The sequence below is a fragment of the Gorilla gorilla genome, chromosome 18 (genome assembly GCF_029281585.2).
Source record: "Gorilla gorilla gorilla isolate KB3781 chromosome 18, NHGRI_mGorGor1-v2.1_pri, whole genome shotgun sequence".
Lineage (NCBI taxonomy): Eukaryota > Metazoa > Chordata > Mammalia > Primates > Hominidae > Gorilla > Gorilla gorilla.
Genome location: NC_073242.2, coordinates 36,441,998 through 36,460,810, shown reverse-complemented (window position 1 = coordinate 36,460,810; position 18,813 = coordinate 36,441,998). Strand labels below are relative to the sequence as shown.

The 18,813-nt window shown below is 49.4% G+C and overlaps 2 protein-coding genes across 9 annotated transcripts in view; both read right to left on the bottom strand.

Annotated features, from left to right (window-relative positions):
- On the bottom strand, window positions 1–4,053 carry TMEM265 (transmembrane protein 265). The gene is made up of 3 exons (XM_004057515.5): window positions 3,587–4,053; window positions 2,383–2,550; window positions 1–500 (listed from the first exon to the last, which is right to left on the bottom strand). The coding sequence occupies exons 2-3, from the start codon at window positions 2,545–2,547 to the stop codon at window positions 339–341; spliced, it is 327 nt and encodes a 108-aa protein (XP_004057563.1). The 5' UTR covers window positions 2,548–2,550; window positions 3,587–4,053; the 3' UTR covers window positions 1–338.
- A 111-nt stretch (window positions 4,054–4,164) lies between these two features.
- SRCAP (Snf2 related CREBBP activator protein) overlaps window positions 4,165–18,813 on the bottom strand; it is a 41,507-nt gene continuing 26,858 nt past the window's right edge. For all 8 annotated transcript variants that reach the window (XM_031002631.3, XM_063700155.1, XM_063700156.1 and 5 more), the window contains 9 exons: window positions 14,776–15,041; window positions 14,435–14,637; window positions 10,534–10,703; window positions 10,186–10,382; window positions 9,976–10,090; window positions 9,369–9,488; window positions 7,903–8,097; window positions 7,666–7,749; window positions 4,165–7,240 (listed from right to left, as the gene is read on the bottom strand). In XM_031002631.3, coding sequence (XP_030858491.1) covers window positions 4,559–7,240; window positions 7,666–7,749; window positions 7,903–8,097; window positions 9,369–9,488; window positions 9,976–10,090; window positions 10,186–10,382; window positions 10,534–10,703; window positions 14,435–14,637; window positions 14,776–15,041 — 4,032 coding nt within the window. In that variant the 3' untranslated portion in view covers window positions 4,165–4,558. The remainder of the gene's footprint in view (window positions 7,241–7,665; window positions 7,750–7,902; window positions 8,098–9,368; window positions 9,489–9,975; window positions 10,091–10,185; window positions 10,383–10,533; window positions 10,704–14,434; window positions 14,638–14,775; window positions 15,042–18,813) is intronic.

The window sequence follows — 18,813 nt, the reverse complement described above, 5'->3', positions numbered from 1 at the left end:
TTTCACCACTAAAAAAGGCTTTTATTACAAAATGAATTCTAATAAAACCAGGCCTGGTCTTCAACCCCTCCCACTGGGTAGAGGCCCTAGGGTGGGCTAGGGTAGGGGAGATGGGGGTGGGGGGCCCTGAAAGAACAGAGCAGGCTGCCCTCCTCTCATCAGTCTCAGCTGCTGCCCTCCTTTTATAAAGGGCTAGAAGAGCTCTTCCAAAGCCCCTTGAGAGAGTCCCCATCCTTCCAACCAGGATCCTTCCAACCACTGCTGTCACAGGACCTTAGCAATGCCGCATTGCAGGATCCAGGAGGTCTCGGCTGGCTCTCAGCAGAGGCCATCCAGGGTCACTCAGCCTGAGCGATGGCGTAGGAGAGCAACCACAGCAGCAGGGGACCCAGAATGAGGACAGCAAGCCAGACAGCAAAGCTGGCCAGGATGAGTTTCCGGGCCCGGGCCCCCCAGCGCACTGCCTCCTCGGACCGGCCTGCTTTATGCCGCTCTTCCGCCTGTGGGGGCAGGTTCTTGGTTAGGTTCTCCCCCTGCTTCTGCCCCAAGGTGCCCATTTCCCCACTCCACTCCCCCTTCCCTGCCACGGATCAAAATCTCACATCCAAACCCTCTACCTCCCTTTCCAGTTTCTGATTCTAACCTCTCATCTGCAAAATAAGGTACCCATCTCTGGGCCCTGCCTACTTCTCAGGGTGGCCATAGCTCACAAGATCGCCTATGGGAAAGTACTTTCCAATTCTGTTATTCCCCATTCTTTCCAACTATCCAAGATTGATTCAGAATTTGTAACTATTGGCAAGAAACATTGAGCCTAGAGTACTTCACTCATGCCCAAACACCACCTCATTCTCATAGCCCAATGGGCCTCATCTTTTCCATCTTTTTTTTTTTTTCTTTTTTTGAGACAGTTTCACTCCTGTCACCCAGGCTGGAGTGCGTGGTGCAATCTCACTGCAACCTCCTCCTCCCAGGTTCAAGCAATTCTCGTGTCTCAGCCTCCCGAATAGATGGGATAACAGGTACGTGCCACCACGCCCAGCTAATTTTGTATTTTTAGTAGAGACGGAGTTTCACCATGTTGGTCAGGCTGGTCTCGAACTCCTGACCTCAAGTGATCTGCCCACCTCGGCCTCCCAAAGTGCTGGGATTACAGGCGTGAGCCACTGCGCCCAGCCTCTTTGTCATCATTAAGGGCCCTTTTTAGGATTTTGCCCTAATGGAACCCGGGAGTTCTTACAGTTTCTGACTGTTAAAATATGTCTAGGGTTGAGAAGATTCCAGCATGAAGTTTAAGTTAGCCTGTGTAGCCTTTCCTAAAGGACATGTGCTGTTTTTTGTTTGTTTGTTTTGGTTTTTTTTTTGAGACAGAGTCTTGCTTTGTCACCAGGCTGGAGTGCAGTGGCATGATCTCGGCTCAATGCAACCTCCGACTCCGTGGTTCAAGCAATGATCCTGCCTCAGCCTCCCCAGTAGCTGGGATTACAGGCACGCACCATCACGCCCAGCTAATATTTGTATTTTTAGTAGAGACGGGGTTTCACCATGTTGGCCTAGATGGTCTCGATCTCCTAACCTCGTGATCTGCCCACCTCGGCCTCCCAAAGTGCTGGGATTACAGGCCTAAGTCACCACGCCCGGCGGACATGTGCTGTTTCTAATAGGCTTTTTGAAATAGTGAAGCCCTCTCAAAAACCCAATAGTGTCTTTCAGACTCCTAGAGATTGCGCTCATCACCGTTCAGCGGCCTCCAGCCTTGCCCCCTCCAATTCACCCTCGATGTAGGCCTTCAGAGTGGATCTTTCTAAAACTCAAATCTGACCACGTCACTTTCCCCTGCAGGAGCCATTCAATGCCTCCCCAGTACTTTCAAGATAAAGTCAAAACTCTTAAGCACAGAACTGGAGGCCCTCGGGAATCTGGGTCCTCTAGCTTCATCTCTCACTATTCCTCACTGGTCCAGTCATGCTCCACAGGCCTTTGTACACACTGCTCCTTTTATCTGGAATGCCCTTCCACACTTACTCACTCACCCTTTAAGATTAATCCTGTCACCTCTCCTAGGATGCCTTTCCAGTCACCTATTCTACCATATACACATATATAATTACATACATAGATCTTCCCTGGCTCCCACACTGTCCTGTGCTTCCTATATTACGGTACTGATGAACTGCATTCTATTAATTACCCATTTTCACTGTCACCTCTTTCATTAGATTATGGGTCCTCTGACGACAAGGAACCCTGTCTTATTCTTGTTTCTGGCACTAGGCCCAGAGCACTGATAGGTATTCAGTGACTGGTCAATGTAGATAGATCAGATACATGAAACCATTGCCTTATACCCACCCCCATTCCCATGGGAATTGCACTCCTCACCTTGATGGCAAACACCAGAGCCATGACTCCCAGGCAAGAGCAGCCACAGATAATGCTAGTAGCTGCCAAGCAGCGGAGGCGGAGCCAGCAGCAGCGGATGGGGGATGGAGGATGAGCAGCTCCCGTGTTGCCCAAGATCTCCACTGCCTTCTCCTCGTCCTCCATCACCTGTGGGCGATATAGTCAAGGTACTTGTGAGCCCAACAACAGAGCCCTTGGCCTTGCTTGCTCAGACTCCACCCCTCTCAGAGCATTCTGTTCTCATGGCCTAGCCTGGCACTCAGGAATGTTGCCTTACTGGGGAATTCCTCTAGTGACTCACAGAGCAGGAGAGGAAATGTGTGGCTGGAATCCTTTTACCTGAGCTTGAGGTTCTGAGTCTTTGAAAGCAAGCCAGTGTAGACAAGGCATTATCTGTATTATTTAGTGTTTCAACAAGTGGGAAGAAGCCAAATGACAGGTGCACACCGAGGAGGAGGAGAAATACAAACTCTTGAAAGCTGCTATGAATCTGTTATTTTAATCTGTATTTCAAAGGACTCTACAATTCCCCCAAATTCCCAAGAGGCTGCCCCCCTGAGTATTATAGATGTCAGAGAGCAGGACCCTAGGTACTGCACCCCATTTCAAGCAAAGCAGCCATTTTACACGAAAACAGTTATGGGAATGGAGAAAAGTAAGGAAAATGTACCCAAGTAAGCCCTTTTTTACCACTAAAACCAAACATCAGAAAGACTTTACTTCCCTAAGTCAGGGCTTCCTCTGCTATGCTGCCTCCCTGCCACCTCCTCTCTCCAATTTAACCCAGGCCACACAACACAATCAGACTAGTACACTGAGTCTAAATGACCTCATTACCACACAGAAACCTGCAAAATGATGCCCTACTTAATCATTTCTTGTCTCCCTACTTCTCAGGTCCTCTAGGCCCTGGCATCAAACCACCTTTCTACCCTTATCTCCAACCATTCCCCTACAACCCAGACAAAATGAAACCACCTTGGCTTCCTGAACCCAAGTAACAAAGGATAGGAAAGGTGAAAGGGGCGAGACAAGTAGAGAGCAAAGAATGATGTGTGCCAAGACACTGCAGGGAAGTAGATACAAAGAAATAATTCAGATGAGGTAAGCATAGAGTCAACAGGAGGACACAAGGAGGGCCCAGGGAGTGAACAGAGAATGTAAAAATGAACAGGGCTCTTACCTGGCTATAGGCCTTGAGGGATTCTGAGTTTCGGCTCCTGCCTCAGCTTTGGTTTGGCTTGGGTGGTGATGGAGCTGACTCAGGGCTCCAAGGCAAGCCCAGGGGTGGGGTTGAGTGGCCAGCCACCACGTGAAGAGCCCAGGGAGCTGGGAAGGGGTGTGGCTGACTCAAACCAGTTTGGCTAGATGAAGAGCAGGGGAGGGCCCAAGGGATGGAGCAACTGGAGCTAGGACGCCTGCCCTCTGGAAAAAGTTGTGAAAGGAAGCACCTGAGCAAGAGGGATAAAAGGGAAAGGTCTGAGGCATCAAAGAGCTCCGAGGAACGTCTAGGAACCAAGGGAAAAGAAATGAGAGGAAAAGGATATCTGTGACTTCAAACTGACTAGGGAAAGGCACCCTACCACATCAAATTCACCAATCTTCCCTCTTCTTGGGTAGATTTCTGCCTGGGACATACAGTCCTGGGCTAGAGATCAGGTGCTAGGATCTTTGCAAGAACAAGAGGGAGGAGAAAAACGATGCCCAAGTTCCCACCCAACCCTCCACCAGACCAGAAAATCAGAAGCCTCCTTACGCGGATGCTCGTACAGAAACTAAGTTTATTATTTTTTCTTCTTAAAAAAAAAAAAAAGAAAAAAACCTCATTGTAGAGAAGCCCCTCCCCCTTCCCCTAAGGGTGGGGGGCTGTGTGAAAGACAGCTGGGGAATCAAGTACAAGGGGGTGGGGACAGAGACTATCTTGCCACCCTTAACACTGCCCAGCCACGTGGGGTGAAGGGGAAGGGGACTGTGATGATCCCCATTTCCATGACAACCAGTTGCCTACCCCCTACTTTGGTGGGAAGAAGGGAGAAGGCCCCTATGTCTCCCTGGAGGCTTTCCCCCTCAAGACTTCAAGTAGTGGTTAACAGAGTCAGGCCTGGTCATGGAGGGAGCGGCCACGGTGGAAAGCCTAGGTGGAGGGGCAGCCCACTCACGTCTTGGCCTTGCGGCCTCTGTGACTAACAGCAGGGCCAGCCAGGGAGGGAGGGGCGCTGCTGCGCAGGATGCGCTGGTCCCCTTGGTTGGTGGTCCCAACAAGCCGGCGGGGGCCAGGACGTCGGCGTGGGGTCCCATCCCCTTCCTCCTCCTCACCTGAGGCTTCAGCCTCAGACTCCTCTACTGAACCCTCAGGCCCCAGGGGACTTGGGGGCTGTAGGCGGCCCCGCTTTGCCAGCCCAGGACTCCCACCAACTGGGGCCCCTGCTCGTTTGCGAGGCAACTTCTCAGTCTCTAGTGGGGGGACTAGAGACCCTGGACGCAGCCGGGTCGAGCGCAGTTTTGGGGTTAGTGAGACCACAGGAGGTGTCAATTCCAACCCGCCTGGCCCGCTATCTGCTAAGTCCAGGTCATCCTGAATTACAGCCACCACCATGGACCCTCCACTCTTCCGTCCTCGAATTCCTTCTGCTTCAAGCCGAAGGCGGGCCAGGCGGGTGAGGGGGCGGCTTCCATCCTCATCAGAGGAACTACCCTCACTCTCCCCTTGGCCCTGGGGTTGCCGTCGCCTCCCCAATCCACAGCTCTCGAGAACAGAAGTGCTGTCACGGTCCAAGACAGGGAGCTGGCTGGGCCGAGGTGATGGAGGATTCTTGGGAGGTCGGCCCCTCTTCCGTTTGGGTGGGGACGTTGAAATGGTGACAGTGGTGACAGTGTTGGCAACAGTAGCAGTGGGACAAACTAGCAGTGGTGGGAGTGGGGTTAGGGGTGATGGGTGTGGGGGTGGCTGTGTCCGACTTTCGGAGTTGCCATCCCCTGCAGAGGAAATGGTCCCAGGGATGGGCAAATCTCGTGCTTTAGGGGGTCGCCCTCGCCTTCTTTTCTCCACAGGTGACAGGAGGGGATTGGGTCTGTGAACTGGCTGGGGTCCAAGAGGCTGGGGCCCAGGAATAAGCTGTGGTTCCAGGACAGGATCTGCAACAATTAGGGTCTCAGGCCCAGGGACTGGGTCAGCCCCGTTGGTTTTTCCCTTCAAGGTGGATGAGGGTGCCTCATCCACACCTCTCCCAGCATCTGCTGGAGACCTGTTCTTCTTGGGGGGCCTCCCCCTCCGACGTTTCACAGCAGGGGGGGTGATGGCGAGCAGTGCTCCGTCTCCATTCTCGGGGCTGCCACCACCAGTCACCCCCAGCTCAATGTGACGGCGAGCAATGAAGGGCTGCTGGGGTGGAGTGGGCAGTGAGGATGAAGGAGCAGCTTCACAGGGCCCACCAATGGGAGGGGAGGATTCTGGCCCTGACATGCTGCGGACAGACGGGCTTCCTGGGCTGGCACTAGTCTCAGAGACCCCAGGCACTAGGGTGCTGGCAGCTCCCCGCTGCTGCCGCCGCCGCCGCACCAGTTCCTTTTCCTCTACCACAGTTACCAGCCGTCCTGGCAGCTTTCGAAGCACTTTGGGGCCTGGTGGTTGTCCTGGCCGACCAGTCCCTTGACCCCTGATTTCCACATCAGCACTGGTGCGACGCCGAGGAGGTCGGGCAGGTGAAGGACCCTCAGGAGAGGAAGTGACTGAAGATGAGGTGGATGGAGCTGCAACCTCAGCTGTAACGAGTTCCTGTGGCTTCTCTGGGCTGGAGGTTGGGGTCTTGGCCTCTGCCAGCTCTTCCGAGGTCCTGTCAGCCTCCAATGGCTCCTGAAGTGGCTCATCAGATGCTGCTGAGGGTGGGAGCTCCAGGCCATTGCTCTCACTCACACACAGGGGCAACTCCTCACCTTCAGGCAGCACTGTAAGGGTGGTCCCCTCAGCAGAATCTGGTGCCTCCTGCTCTTGACCACTGGGGATGCTGCCAGCCTCCAAGGTCAGGCTGGGTGCAGAAGGGGTGAGAGAAAGATTCTTCTCTGACACAGGCAGGATCTCCACAGCAACTGGCAACACATCTTTAGGGGGCACAAGAGTAAGTGAGGAGGTTTCTGAACTGGCCACAGAAGCCAGCTCCAGGGACTCTGGAGATGCCAATGCCTGGGCACATAGCTCTGCCTCAGGCCTCAAGCCCAAGGGGAGATTAGTGACTGAGGCAGAGATGGGCACAGAAGGTGGACCAAGCAAGAGAGGAGAGGAAGGAGTTACAAGACAGGTTTGGGCTGGAGGCGGTGTATGAGCTGGTGGAGGGGTACAGGCAGGAGGAGGGGTGCAGGCAGGAGAACAAGGAGGAATCTGTGAAGGAGGGGGAGGAGAAGGCAAGATATGGACAGGGAGAATGGTTATTGGATTTGGGGCTGAAATGGGTACTGGGGCAGAAACTGGGACAGGAACAAGGGCAGGAATTGCAGCCGGAGCTGAAGCTGGAGTGGGTCGAGGCCTAGGTGCTGGCCTGGGAACTCGCTCCCTGGCAGGACTGCAGCGGGGTGGTGTGGTGGTGCTGCGAGTTTGATGGGCGGATATGACAGGAGTGTGGTTTGCCCCTTGAGTCTCAGCCCGGGCTCCACGAAGACGCTCACTGACACGAGTCCCTGGCCTCTCAGGGGCTTTGGCCTTTTTACTGCGCCGGTGGGTGCCTCCACCAGTCCCACAAGAACTCTCATCCCCAGCCCCCGGCCCCTCCTCCTCCTCTTGGGGTAGGCGGAACACCTCCTCCTTGGCTTGGTCCAGGTCTTTGCGGGCAGCTTCCACTTGCTCCTACAACGACAGGGCCCAAAAGTGGTCAGGAGGAGGCAAGCAGAGTAGAGAGTGAGTAGAAATTAGCAGCTTCCGGGTCAGGCGCGGTGGCTCATGCCTGTAATTCCAGCACTTGGGGAAGTTAAGGCCAGCAGGTCACCTGAGGTCAGGAGTTCAAGACCAGCCTGGCCAACATGGTGAAACCCCCGTCTCTACTAAAAATACAAAAATTAGCCGGGCGTGGTGGTGCACGCCTGTAATCCCAGCTTCTCAGGAGGCTGTCGCAGGAGAACTGCTTGAACCCGGGAGGCGGAGACTGCAGTGACCCGAGATTGTGCCACTGCACTCCAGCCTGGGCGACAGAGCGAGACTGTCTCAAAAAAAAAGAGAAAAGAAAAAGAAATTAGCAGCTTCCAACTGCCAGCCCCACCCCTGGAAATACTCACTTCTGCCTGTTTGAGCTCCTCTCGGCTCACCTCCTCCAGTGAGGCCTCCAGGAATTTCATGGCATAGCGCTCAATGGGGGTCAGCTGCAAGGAGGAGCGGTGGTGATAAACTTAGGAACCTGGTACCCGGTACCCAGGGCCCCACCACCCTTATTTATTCCCACCAGGGAAGACAAAAGGAGGGTCACAAGCCCAGGGGAAGCAGTAAAGTCAAGAACTAGTGGGTCCAACACTGACCTGTTCTACGAGGGCAGCAATTTCCTGCTCAGCCCGGGACATCTCCTCATCCTCAGCCCCAGGCCGGCCAGCTTCCTCTCCCTCACCAGCAGGAAACCCATCGTTCTCATTAAATTCTGCAAGCTCAGCCACCTGTTCAGCCTTGGCCTGGGTGGCTGCACGGATATCCTCTTCATCTTCTGCCCGACACAATGCCTACCAGGGTGTATAAAAGAAAAAGAAAACGTGAGACTTCAAGTACTTTACATCCTGTGATTTGATTCAGGCAAGAACTTTAGACCAAGCGTACACCAAACTAGGTTTGCAACAGAACTCAACAACCTCCTAGGCCTCCAGAGTTACCACAACAACTCAGTGGTCCACAAAGGATGGAATGGATTTTACCAGGACTCCCACTAGGGAAAAATGAGTATTTTTGAGATTGCTCACTGTACTTCCCTTCCTTTAAAGTCAGCCTCAGCTCTCAAAAAAAAAAAAAAAAAAAGCCACCACAGAAAGATGTGAATAAAAATGCACAATTCACCCGGGCGCAGTGGCTCAATCCTATAATTGCAGCACTTTGGGAGGCCAAGGCGGGCAGATCATGAGGTCAGGAGTTCGAGACCAGCCTGACCAACATGGTGAAACCCCATCTCTGCTAAAAATACAAAAATTAGCTGAGCGTGGTGGCACACGCCTGTAATCCCAGCTACACAGGAGGCTGAGGCAGGAGAATCACTTGAACCCGGGAGGTGGAGGCTGTAGTGAGCCGAGATCGCGCCACTGCACTCTAGCCTGGGCGAAAGAGCGAGACTCCGTGACTCCGTCTCCAAAAAAAAAAAAAAAAAAAAAGTAATGTCAAAAACTGCAATTATTTTTGCACCAACTTAAACACTTCTCTTAAGTGGAAATACTAATGAAAAGGAAATAATTTTGAGGATTAGATGGTGAGGTAGATATAAGAAATGCTTTGTACTTAATGTGAAACGCTGTTTCAAATACTTACACATAATAAAATCACATTTGGAAAGGTTCTTAAAAGATTTATTCCTTGACCCTGTCTCAAAATCTATCATAATTTTGGGGTGTTGGGTCTGAGCATTTGTGTGTTTTCAGAGCTCTCCAGCTGGGAGCCTCAGCCTCCCAAAGGGCTGGGATTACAGGCATGAGCTACCCATCATGCCCTCCCCACATTACTTTTAATAGAAAATGAGGTTCAGAAGAGTGACGATTATAACTTGTCTTAACACAATTAAGAAGCATTATTGGAATTCAAACCTAAAACTAAAGACTCCAAAATCCTGTTTTTTTTTCCTACTTAATCATGTGAACCAATAAGCAATGTGCTTACAACTATCAAAGGCTGACTGTAATCTGGGAAGCAGAAGAAACATCTCTTTCCCCTGGACAAGCTCAACAGACTAACAAAAGACAAGATATTCTGTAAGAATTAGCTCAACTTTATGAACTGCCCACTCTTTTTTTACCTGCTCCAGAATATGAGTCTGCTTGCTGGCCACAGTCTCTTCCTCCTCTTCAGGGGCAGAGGGCACGGATGAGCTAGAAGGTTCCTCCAGGGGCATATCAAACAGCTCTCGGATGGTCTGCTATCGGATAGAACAGAGGGAACTGTCAGAGTCAACAGAATGCTAGTCTTAGGTCTAAGCTGTAAGGCTGATGGTTCTTGGAACTGTCAGGGGTACCACTGGTTGAAGACGCAGGTCTGTGAAGGCCAAAGCAGTCCTTTTTTTTTCTTTTTTGGGACGGTTTTGCTCTTGTCACCCAGGCTAAAGTGCAATGGCGCCATCTCAACTCACTGCAACCTCCGCCTCTTAGGTTCAAGTGATTCTCCTGCCTCAGCCTTCCAAGCAGCTGGGATTACAGGCGCCCACCACCATGCCTGGCTAATTTTTGTTATTTTTAGTAGAGACAGGGTTTCATCATGTTGGCCAGCCTGGTCTCCAACTCCTGGCCTCAAGGGATCCGCCTGCCTCAGCCTCCCAAAGTCCAAAGCAGTCTTCTTTAATAAACAGGAGGAACTCCTGAAGGCGCAGCAGTTTTCTCCTGCATAGGCTGAAAGATCTTACTTAGTACCTGTTTGAAATAGGCTGTGGTGAAGTTGCCTCCCTCAATGGCCATGTCCCCCAACATTCTCTTCTGATTTGCCTTTTTTAGGATGTTCTCCTCCACTGTCCGTTCACTGATAAGCCTAGGGGGTGATGAAGGCCGTGTGTAAGCAGCCAAATATATCCAGGAAACCCCATCAGTAAACGGGAAGTAAGGTGAGGGAAGACTAGGCAATACCTATATATGTGGACATCCCGGGTCTGGCCAATTCGGTGACAGCGGTCCTGGGCCTGAGCATCCATGGTGGGATTCCAGTCGCTGTCATAAAAAACAACAGTGTCTGCTCCTGTCAGGTTCACGCCCACACCCCCACTCCGAGTTGAAAGGATGAAGCAGAATATGCGTTTGTCTGCATTGAACCGTTCCATCAAGGCCTAGAAGGAAAGGGAAAAAAAGATGATACTGGGAGACTTATCCCCCAAAACAGGTCTAAGGCTTAGTGGCACCCCGTCTGGAAGCCCAAATCCTGGGAAAAGGAGAGAGAAGCGGAGGTGAGCCTCTAAGAGCTGCAGAAACCTGGGTTACCTGTCTCTGTTCAACTCTAGTAGATCCATCCAGGCGCAGGTAGAGATGGCCATGGTAGGTGAGAAACTGCTCCAATACATCCAGCATTCGGGTCATCTGGGTGAAGATGAGCACTCGGTGGCCCTCTGCCTTGAGCTGCCGCAACAGCACTGCCAACGTCTGCAACTTTCCTAAAGAGATATGAAGGGATACAGGGAGCTAGCTACAAGCTGCAATGGGTAGAATGCTTAGCAATGCAAGGCTGGGGTTGAAAGATAATCAATGCTTTTAAGCCAAAGTTTCAATTAGCCTAGCGGATCAAAAATGTTTAACTACGGCAGGGCATGGTGGCTCACACCTGTAGTCCCTGCACTCTGAGAAGCTGAGGCAGGTGGATCACTTTAAGTCGGGAGTTCAAGACCAGCCTGGCCAACATGATGAGACCCTGTCTCTACTAAAAACACAAAAATTAGCTGGGCTTGGTGGCAGGTGACTGTAATCCCAGCTACTCAGGAGGCTGAGGCATGAGAACTCGGGCTTGAACCCAGGAGGCAGAGGTTGCAGTGAGCTGAGATCCCACCATTGCACTTCAGCCTGGGCAACAAAGCGAGACCCTGTCACGAAAAATATCTATCTATATTTAACTCCATACAAGTTCTTCCTTTAAGGGCTTCACCTCTTCGGTCTGCTCCGGCCTAGAATCTAACTTCTTTGAGTCTAAAAGAGTAGGGGAATACATAACATCCAGGGAAAAACAGAATCCCCAATGCTTTATGAGCAAGAGATCCTTAAGTATTACAACAGTCATACCACCTGAAATCCAGAACAGATTCACAGGATAGATACCAACAAATCCATGGTCACAGCTTACAGACAGGGATTTAAGGTCACAGATCAGAACAGTAAAGGCTCTTAGAAGGTTATCTAGTTCAACCTTCCATCAAACACAGAAATAACTTCAACATTTCTGGTAACACAGTTTGAACTTTTATTTTTTTCCTTTTCCTTTTTTTTTTTTTTGAGACAGAGTTTTGCTCTTGTTGCCCAGGCTGGAGTGCAGTGGTGGAATCTCAGCTCACGGCAACCTCCACCTCCTGGATTCAAGCAATTTTCCTGCCTCAGCTTCCCGAGTGGCTGGGATTACAGGCATGTGCCACCACATCCGGATAATTTTGTATTTTTAGTAGAGACAGGGTTTCTCCATGTTGGTCAGGCTGGTCTCCAACTCCAGACCTCAGGTGATCCACCTGCCTCAGCCTCCCAAAGTGCTGGGATTACAGGCGTGAGCCACCGTGCCCAGCCTGAACACTTTATTATTTCATTTTTTGAGACAAGGTCTGGCTCTATTACCAGGCTGGAGTGCAGTGGTGCGATCTCAGCTCACTGCAACCTCTGCCTCCCGGGCTCAAGCCATCCTCCCACCTCAGCCTCCCAAGTAGCTTGGACTACAGGCGTATGTCACCACGCCTGGCTAATTTTTGTATTTTTTGTAGAGACAGGGTTTCACCATGTTGCCCAGGCTGGTCTCCAATTCGTGAACTCAAGTGATCCACTCACCTCAGCCTCTCAAAGTGCTGGGATTACAGACATGAGCCACCAGGCCCAGCCTTATTTTATTTTTGAGACAAGGTCTCACCCTGTCACCCAGGCTAGAGTGCAGTGGCATGATCACAGCTGACTGCAGCCTCAACCTCCCAGGCTCCTGCAATCCAGCCATCTGAGTAGCTGGGACTACAGGTGTGCACCACTATATCCACTAATTTTTCAATTTTTGAGGAGACAGGGTTTCGCCGTGTTGCCTGGGCTGGTCTTTACTTGCCTCAAGTGAGCTGCCCACCTCAGCCTACCCAAGTGCTGGGATTACAAGTATGAGTCACCACACCCGGCCTTGAACACTTTTAACCAAGACTTTCAGTTCATCTACTCTGAATAGTTTCAAATGTAACAAAAAAACACTTTTTTTTTACTAAAACATTTATTGAACACATATTAATAAAAATTTTGATTTTCTTATATTCTAGGAAATTTAAAAAATCTCGAAACATGTTACTATACAAATGTCTGTGCAGGGCTGTGGAACTAGTCACTTACCCAACAGCCATTCTTGGGCAAAAGAACCTGATTAACCCTGGACAGCTGGCAGAGGTTCCTTGCTCCCAGGTGAAGAAGGCCCCAACCCAACCCCAGAAAATAAATCAAGTTGATCTAAATAAGCCAGAGGTCCTTTTTGCTATTCCCCTTTGTCAGTGATTGCTCTAAGTATGGGCATATAGCTCAGTTTGAGCCAATGAGTTATGAAGCAAAGTCAGCTTGGAGGTCTTTTGTTCCCAGAAAACCTTCTCAGAGTGTTTTGTCTCAACCCCTTGTTTCTTGTTTAGAGGATTGGTGTATACCCTGGAGTTATGGCAGCCATCCTAACATCATGAAGAAACAAAAGCATGAGAATAAAAAGATAAAAAGCTAAAGATGGTACAGCAGGGTAGAAAAAGTCCTGGTCCCTTAAGGCTGGGTGCAGTGGCTCACGCATGTAATGCCAGCACTTTGGAAGGCCGAGGCAAGGGGATCACGAGGTCAGGAGTTCGAGACCAGCCTGGCCAACATGGTGAAACCCTGTCTCTACCAAAAATACAAAAAAAATCACCCAGGCGTTGTGGTGGGCACCTGTAATCCCAGCTACTCGGGAGGCTGAGGCAGGAGAATACCTTGAAACAGAGCGAAACTCCATCTCAGAAAAAAAAAAAAAAAGCTGGGCGCAGTGGTTCACACCTGTAATCCCAGCACTTTGGGAGGCCAAGGTGGGCAGATCACGAGGTCAGGAGATCGAGACCAGCCTGACCAACATGGTGAAACCCCGTGTCTACTAAAAATACAAAAATTAGCCGGGTGTGGTGGTGTGCACCTGTAATCCCAGCTACTCAGGAGGCTGAAGCAGGAGAATCGCTTGAACCCAGGAGGCGGAAGTTGCAGTGAGCCGAGATCGAGCCACTGCACTCCAGCCTGGGTGACAGAGTGAGACTCTATCTGAAAAAAAAAAAAAAAAAAGAAAGAAAGAAGGAAGAAAAGGTCCTGGTCCCTGAAAATATCATTAAGCTACTGAAACAGCTACACACCACTATTCTCAGATTGGCTCATTAAGAAAACAATAAATGCTCTTGTGGTTTAAGCGACTGTTAGTTGGTTTTCTGTTACCGCCAAATAATTCTAGTCAACACAAAAAGGTCCCTGTCTTTTCCAAGACCAAAATTTACTGCTTACTTACTGTGCAGTCTTGTACCACCAGACATCTTTTCCCATACAGCTAAATAAAAACTCTATGCTGCACTGTCTTACTTGCTATTGTATCCCAAATGATTAGCAAAATGTAACATGTTCACAAAATGATCACTGAATGAAGGAGTTAGCAGCACATTTTCAACTTTCATGAAAGTCAAATTCATGGCCGGGCATGGTGGCTCATGCCTGTGATCCCAGCACTTTGGAGGCTGAGGCGGGAGGATCGCTTGAGGTCAGGAGTTCGAGACCAACCTGGCCAACATGGCGAAATCCCATCTCTACTAAAAATACAAAAATTAGCCAGGCATGGTGGCGTATGTCTGTAATCACAGCTATTCTGGAGGCTGAGGTGGGACAACCACTTGAACCTGGGAGGCTGCAGTGAGCTGAGACTGCACCACTGCACTCCAGCCTGGGCGACTGAGCAAGACTTTGTCTCAAAATAAAAAAAAAGAAGAAAGTCATATTTATGAATGTCAAGAATCTAACAAGGCTTACATTTCTCTATCTTGCCCATAAGCATAACCTAAAAAACCATCTAAAGCTTTACAGAAATCGCAAGAGAACTTAAGTGCAGCATCCCTCTGATACAACAGTCTTAATACTAAGAAAAGAAGAGAAGTCAAGGGTCCTACACTGGCCAACTCACCGCAATCATACTGGATGAGTCTCAAGTCAGGGAACTGGGTGCGCATGTTACACACAATACGGTGCAAAGGACGAGCCCGGGGCCAGAGCTCAGAGGCCAATTGCTCCTGGAAGGCTGCCTGACGTGGGGCCAGCCAAGGAGGTGGGTGGCAGGCATGCAGGGAAGGGGGAGGTGCCTCCACAGGAGGCATGACAAAGATGAACCTGTGAAAGGAAGAAGCAGGCAGTGTAAAAGATGGGACTCTGAAATGCCCCAGAAGTTAACACCTTCACCAGCCCTAAGCACTACATCCACTCTGAGGCCCCAAGACCCACTCCCCATTAGCACTTAGCCCTGCCAACCTCTCAATGATTTCTGACAGCTGGTCTAGTCGCTGCTGGGGAAACAGTACAGCCCGGTGGGCAGCCTCTGTATAAGTCCAAAAGGTGGGGTGGCTGGGGCCAGGAGAACGAGGGCCGATGGGGCTGGCAACAGGTTGGGGCAGGGTACAGAAATCCAGGACTTCAGTCCCATACACAGGTGCCAGGGCCCCATGAGCCTCACTAAGTTGGAAAATCCGTTCCAGGCGTTCAGACCGCTGCCGCTTCCGCTTTTCCTCCAGGGAGTCCTGGGGGTGAGAGAAAAACAGAGGAAGTAATCAGCACCCTCAGAGTCCACATCAAAACCTGACTGTTCTTCCCAGATGGAAATAAATATATAGAAACCATGGGATCCAAAAATACACTATGCTTTTTGTAGTTTTCCAAGTTATCAATGAGAACTATTCTTTCCACAATGTTAAATAACTTCTCTCCTAGAGAAAACTGATCTTTCCTTGTTGCTACCAAAGCAGAATGACTGAATATTCAAAATTAAGATCTACAATTCCAACAAGTTTATAGAATGGACGATTTGTGGGTATTTTCCTACGTAACACTCAACTCCAGGACTATAGCCTTCTTCAAATCACTGACCAGGATACAGAGGCGCCAATCAAATCCAGACCAGGTTTTTGCCAAGGGCCAGACTGGAATGGGGTGGAATGGGAACAGCTAACCAGACATCCGAGTCTCATTACTCTGAGACAGAAAATGGGCAACCCGGCAGTGAGGACACCTGGATGACTTTGACCCAATCCTTTCCCATCTTTGTGCTTCCAGTTTCACAGTCTGAAAAACTTCTTTGTATCACTTATTATGCTTGTAGTTACACATCTGTATGATTATTTAACTAATATCTATCCACTACACGGTAGGCCCCATACAACATGAACTGTGCCTTGCTCACTATAATCACTCAGTAACTAGCACAATTAAGCTCTCAATACATTTATCTGTTAACAAAATGAACAAATGAGGGAGACTAGACCCCAAGAGATAGTTGTGAAAAGAGGAGTGTTCCAAATCTCCTTCCTGACTGCTACCAAGTTTCACCTCTTGGCTTGAAGTGCTCTATGTGAGGGGAAAAAAGGTGTCCCAGCAGACGGAAAAACCAATAAACTCAAAGAGCTAGTTCCTTTTGAGGCTAGCTCCCAATAGTAGCAAAAAGAGAAAATCTGGCCAGGAGCAGTGGCTCAAGCCTATAATCCCAGCACTTTGGGAGGCCTAGGTGGATGGTTTGAGCCTCCTATTCAAGACCAGTTTGGGCAACATGGCAAAACTGCATCTCTACAAAAAATACAAACAAGGGCCAGGCGCGGTGGCTCACACCTGTAATCCCAGCACTTTGGGAGGCTGAGGTGGGCAGATCATGAGCTCAAGAGATCAAGACCATCCCGGCCAACATGATGAAACCCTATCTCTATTAAAATTACAAAAAAGTTAGCTGGGCGTGGTGGTGCAAGCCTGTAGTCCCAGCTACTTGGGAGGCTGAGCAGGAGAATCGCTTGAACCTGGGAGGCGGAGGTTGCAGTGAGCTGAGATCACACCACTGCACTGCAGCCTGGTGACAGAGTGAGTCTCCGTCTCAAAAAAAGAAACAAACAAGTAGCCTGGCATGGTGGCACAAGCCTACAGTCCCAGCTACTCGGAGGGCTGAGATGGGAGGTTCACTTAAGCCCAGGAGGCTGCAATGGGCGGAGACTGTGCCACTGCACTCTAGCCTGAGTGACAAACTGAGACACTGTCTCAAAAAAAAGACTATTTGTAAACCATACGTCTGAAAAAGGATCTGTAATCAGAATATATAAAGAACTCTTACAACTCAATAATAAAAAGACAACCCATTTTAAAAGGGCAGAGGATCTGAACAGATAGTTCTTCAAAGATACACAAATGGCCAGCATGGTATTTCAACCACGTGAAATAAAGCTCAACATTAGCCAACAGGGAAATTCAAATCAAAATCACAATGAACTACTAGTTCACACCCAGCAGGATGGCTATAATCAAAGTGATGATGTGCAAGGCATGGTGGCTCACACCTGTAATCCTAGCACTTTGGGAGGCTGAGGCGGGCAGATCACTTGAGGTGTGGAATTCGAAACCAGCATGGCAAACATGGTAAACCCCATCTCTACTAAAAATACAAAAAAAATCTGGCCAGGTGCAGTGGCTCATGTCTATAATCCCAGCACTTTGGGAGGCCAAGGCAGGCGGATCACCTGAAGTCAGGAGTTCGAGACCAGCCCGGCCAACATGGTGAAACCCCATCTCTACTAAAAATACAAAAATTAGCCAGGCGTGGTGACGCCATGCCTGTAGTCCCAGCTACTCGGGAGGATGACACAGGAAAATCGTTTGAGCCTGGGAAGTGGAGGTTGCAGTGAGCCGGGATGGTGCCACTTTACTCCAGCCTGGGCAACAGAGCAAGATTCTGTCTCAAAAATAAAATAAAATAATAAGAATACAAAAAAATTAGGTAGGCATGGTGCCACATGCCTGTAATCCCAGCTACGAGGGAGGTTGAGGTGGGGTCACTTAAACCCAGGAGACAGAGGTTGCAGTGAGCCAAGACCGTGCCAATGCACTCCAGCCTGGGTAACAGAGCAAGACTCCTTCTCAAAAAAAAAAAAAAAAAAAAAAAAAAGTATTGGCTCAAATGTGGAGAAACTGGAATCCTCACAGACTGCTGGTGGTAATGTCAAATGCTGCAGCCACTTTGGAAAAGTCTGGCAGTTCCTTAAACAGTTAAAACCTAGTTACAATATAACCCAGCAATTCTTCTCCTCAGTATGTATCTAACAGAAACTGAAAACACCTGTCCATACAAAAACTTGTACATGAAATGTTCACAGCAGCATTGTTCATAACAGCCATAAAGCAGAAGTAACACACGTTTCCATCAACTCAAGGATAAAATGTGGTTTTCATACATTATTATTCAACATAAAAACAAATGAAGTACTGATATATGCTATAACACAATAAAATTCAAAGAACATTAATCTAAGTAGAAGATGCCAGTCACAATGGACCACACATTATACATTATGACTCCATAGGCAAAACTAGAGAAATAAAGAAGTAGGATGGTAGTCATTCAAGACTAGGAGGGACGGAGGGATTGGGGAATGCTGGCTAACAGGTGCAGCGTTTCTTTTTGGGGCCACGGAAAGGTTCTAAGTTGATTGTGTTGATGATTGTACAACCCTATAAATATATTAAAAACCTATTGTACAGTTTAGGGCCAGGCATGGTGGCTCACACCTATAATCCCAGCATTTTGGGAGGCCGAGATGGGAGGATCACTTGAGGCCAGGAATTCGAGACCAGCCTGGTCAAGAGTGGGAGACCCCCATCTGTATTTAAAAAAAAAAAAAACTATTGTACAGTTTAAATGGGTAAATTGAATGGTATATGATTTATAGCACAAACTGTTACCAAAAAAACCAAGTGGCAAGAGGCTATTATCTACTTGCAGAGCAATCCCTCTACTCTCTACTCCAACCAGCCAGGACCAACCTAGCGGCTGGTCAGGTAAAAACCAAAGGTGGAGTCAATGGCACTGGTGGAAGGTGGGGGAGTAGGCATGAAGCAAAGACTAAGCAGCAGTTCTGATTACAGTGGGGAAAAGCCAGAGGGCCTGGAGGGACCCACTGGACCTTCCTTCTCCTTAGTTCTGGTTTACTTAAGCTGAACTGTGAGTTTAACTCAAGTACTACACAGACATGGGCCTATATACACAGTACAGGAAAGAAACAGCTACCAGAAATCATAAAAGGGACAGAGAAGAGTTCCTTTTACTGCCCATTTATTACCGTGCGGGTTAAAAAACGGGAAAAGAGGCCGGGCGCGGTGGCTCACCCCTGTAATCCTAACACTTCAGGAGGCCGAGGCAGGCGGATCATGAGGTACACGCCCAGGGAAGAGAAGGGACTTGTCCAAATGTCACTCAAGTACTTGGTCCATAACATTAAGCTTTGTAATTCACCAGGTTAAATGTGACATCACTGTTCCATC

Excerpts from the sequence above, each read along its gene's own strand:
- TMEM265 (XM_004057515.5), bottom strand. The coding sequence starts at position 2,547 with ATGGAGGACGAGGAGAAGGCAGTGGAGATCTTGGGCAACACGGGAGCT. Across the intron at positions 501-2,382 it reads CTCTGGTGTTTGCCATCAAG|GCGGAAGAGCGGCATAAAGC; the intron begins GTGAGGAGTGCA and ends CTGCCCCCACAG.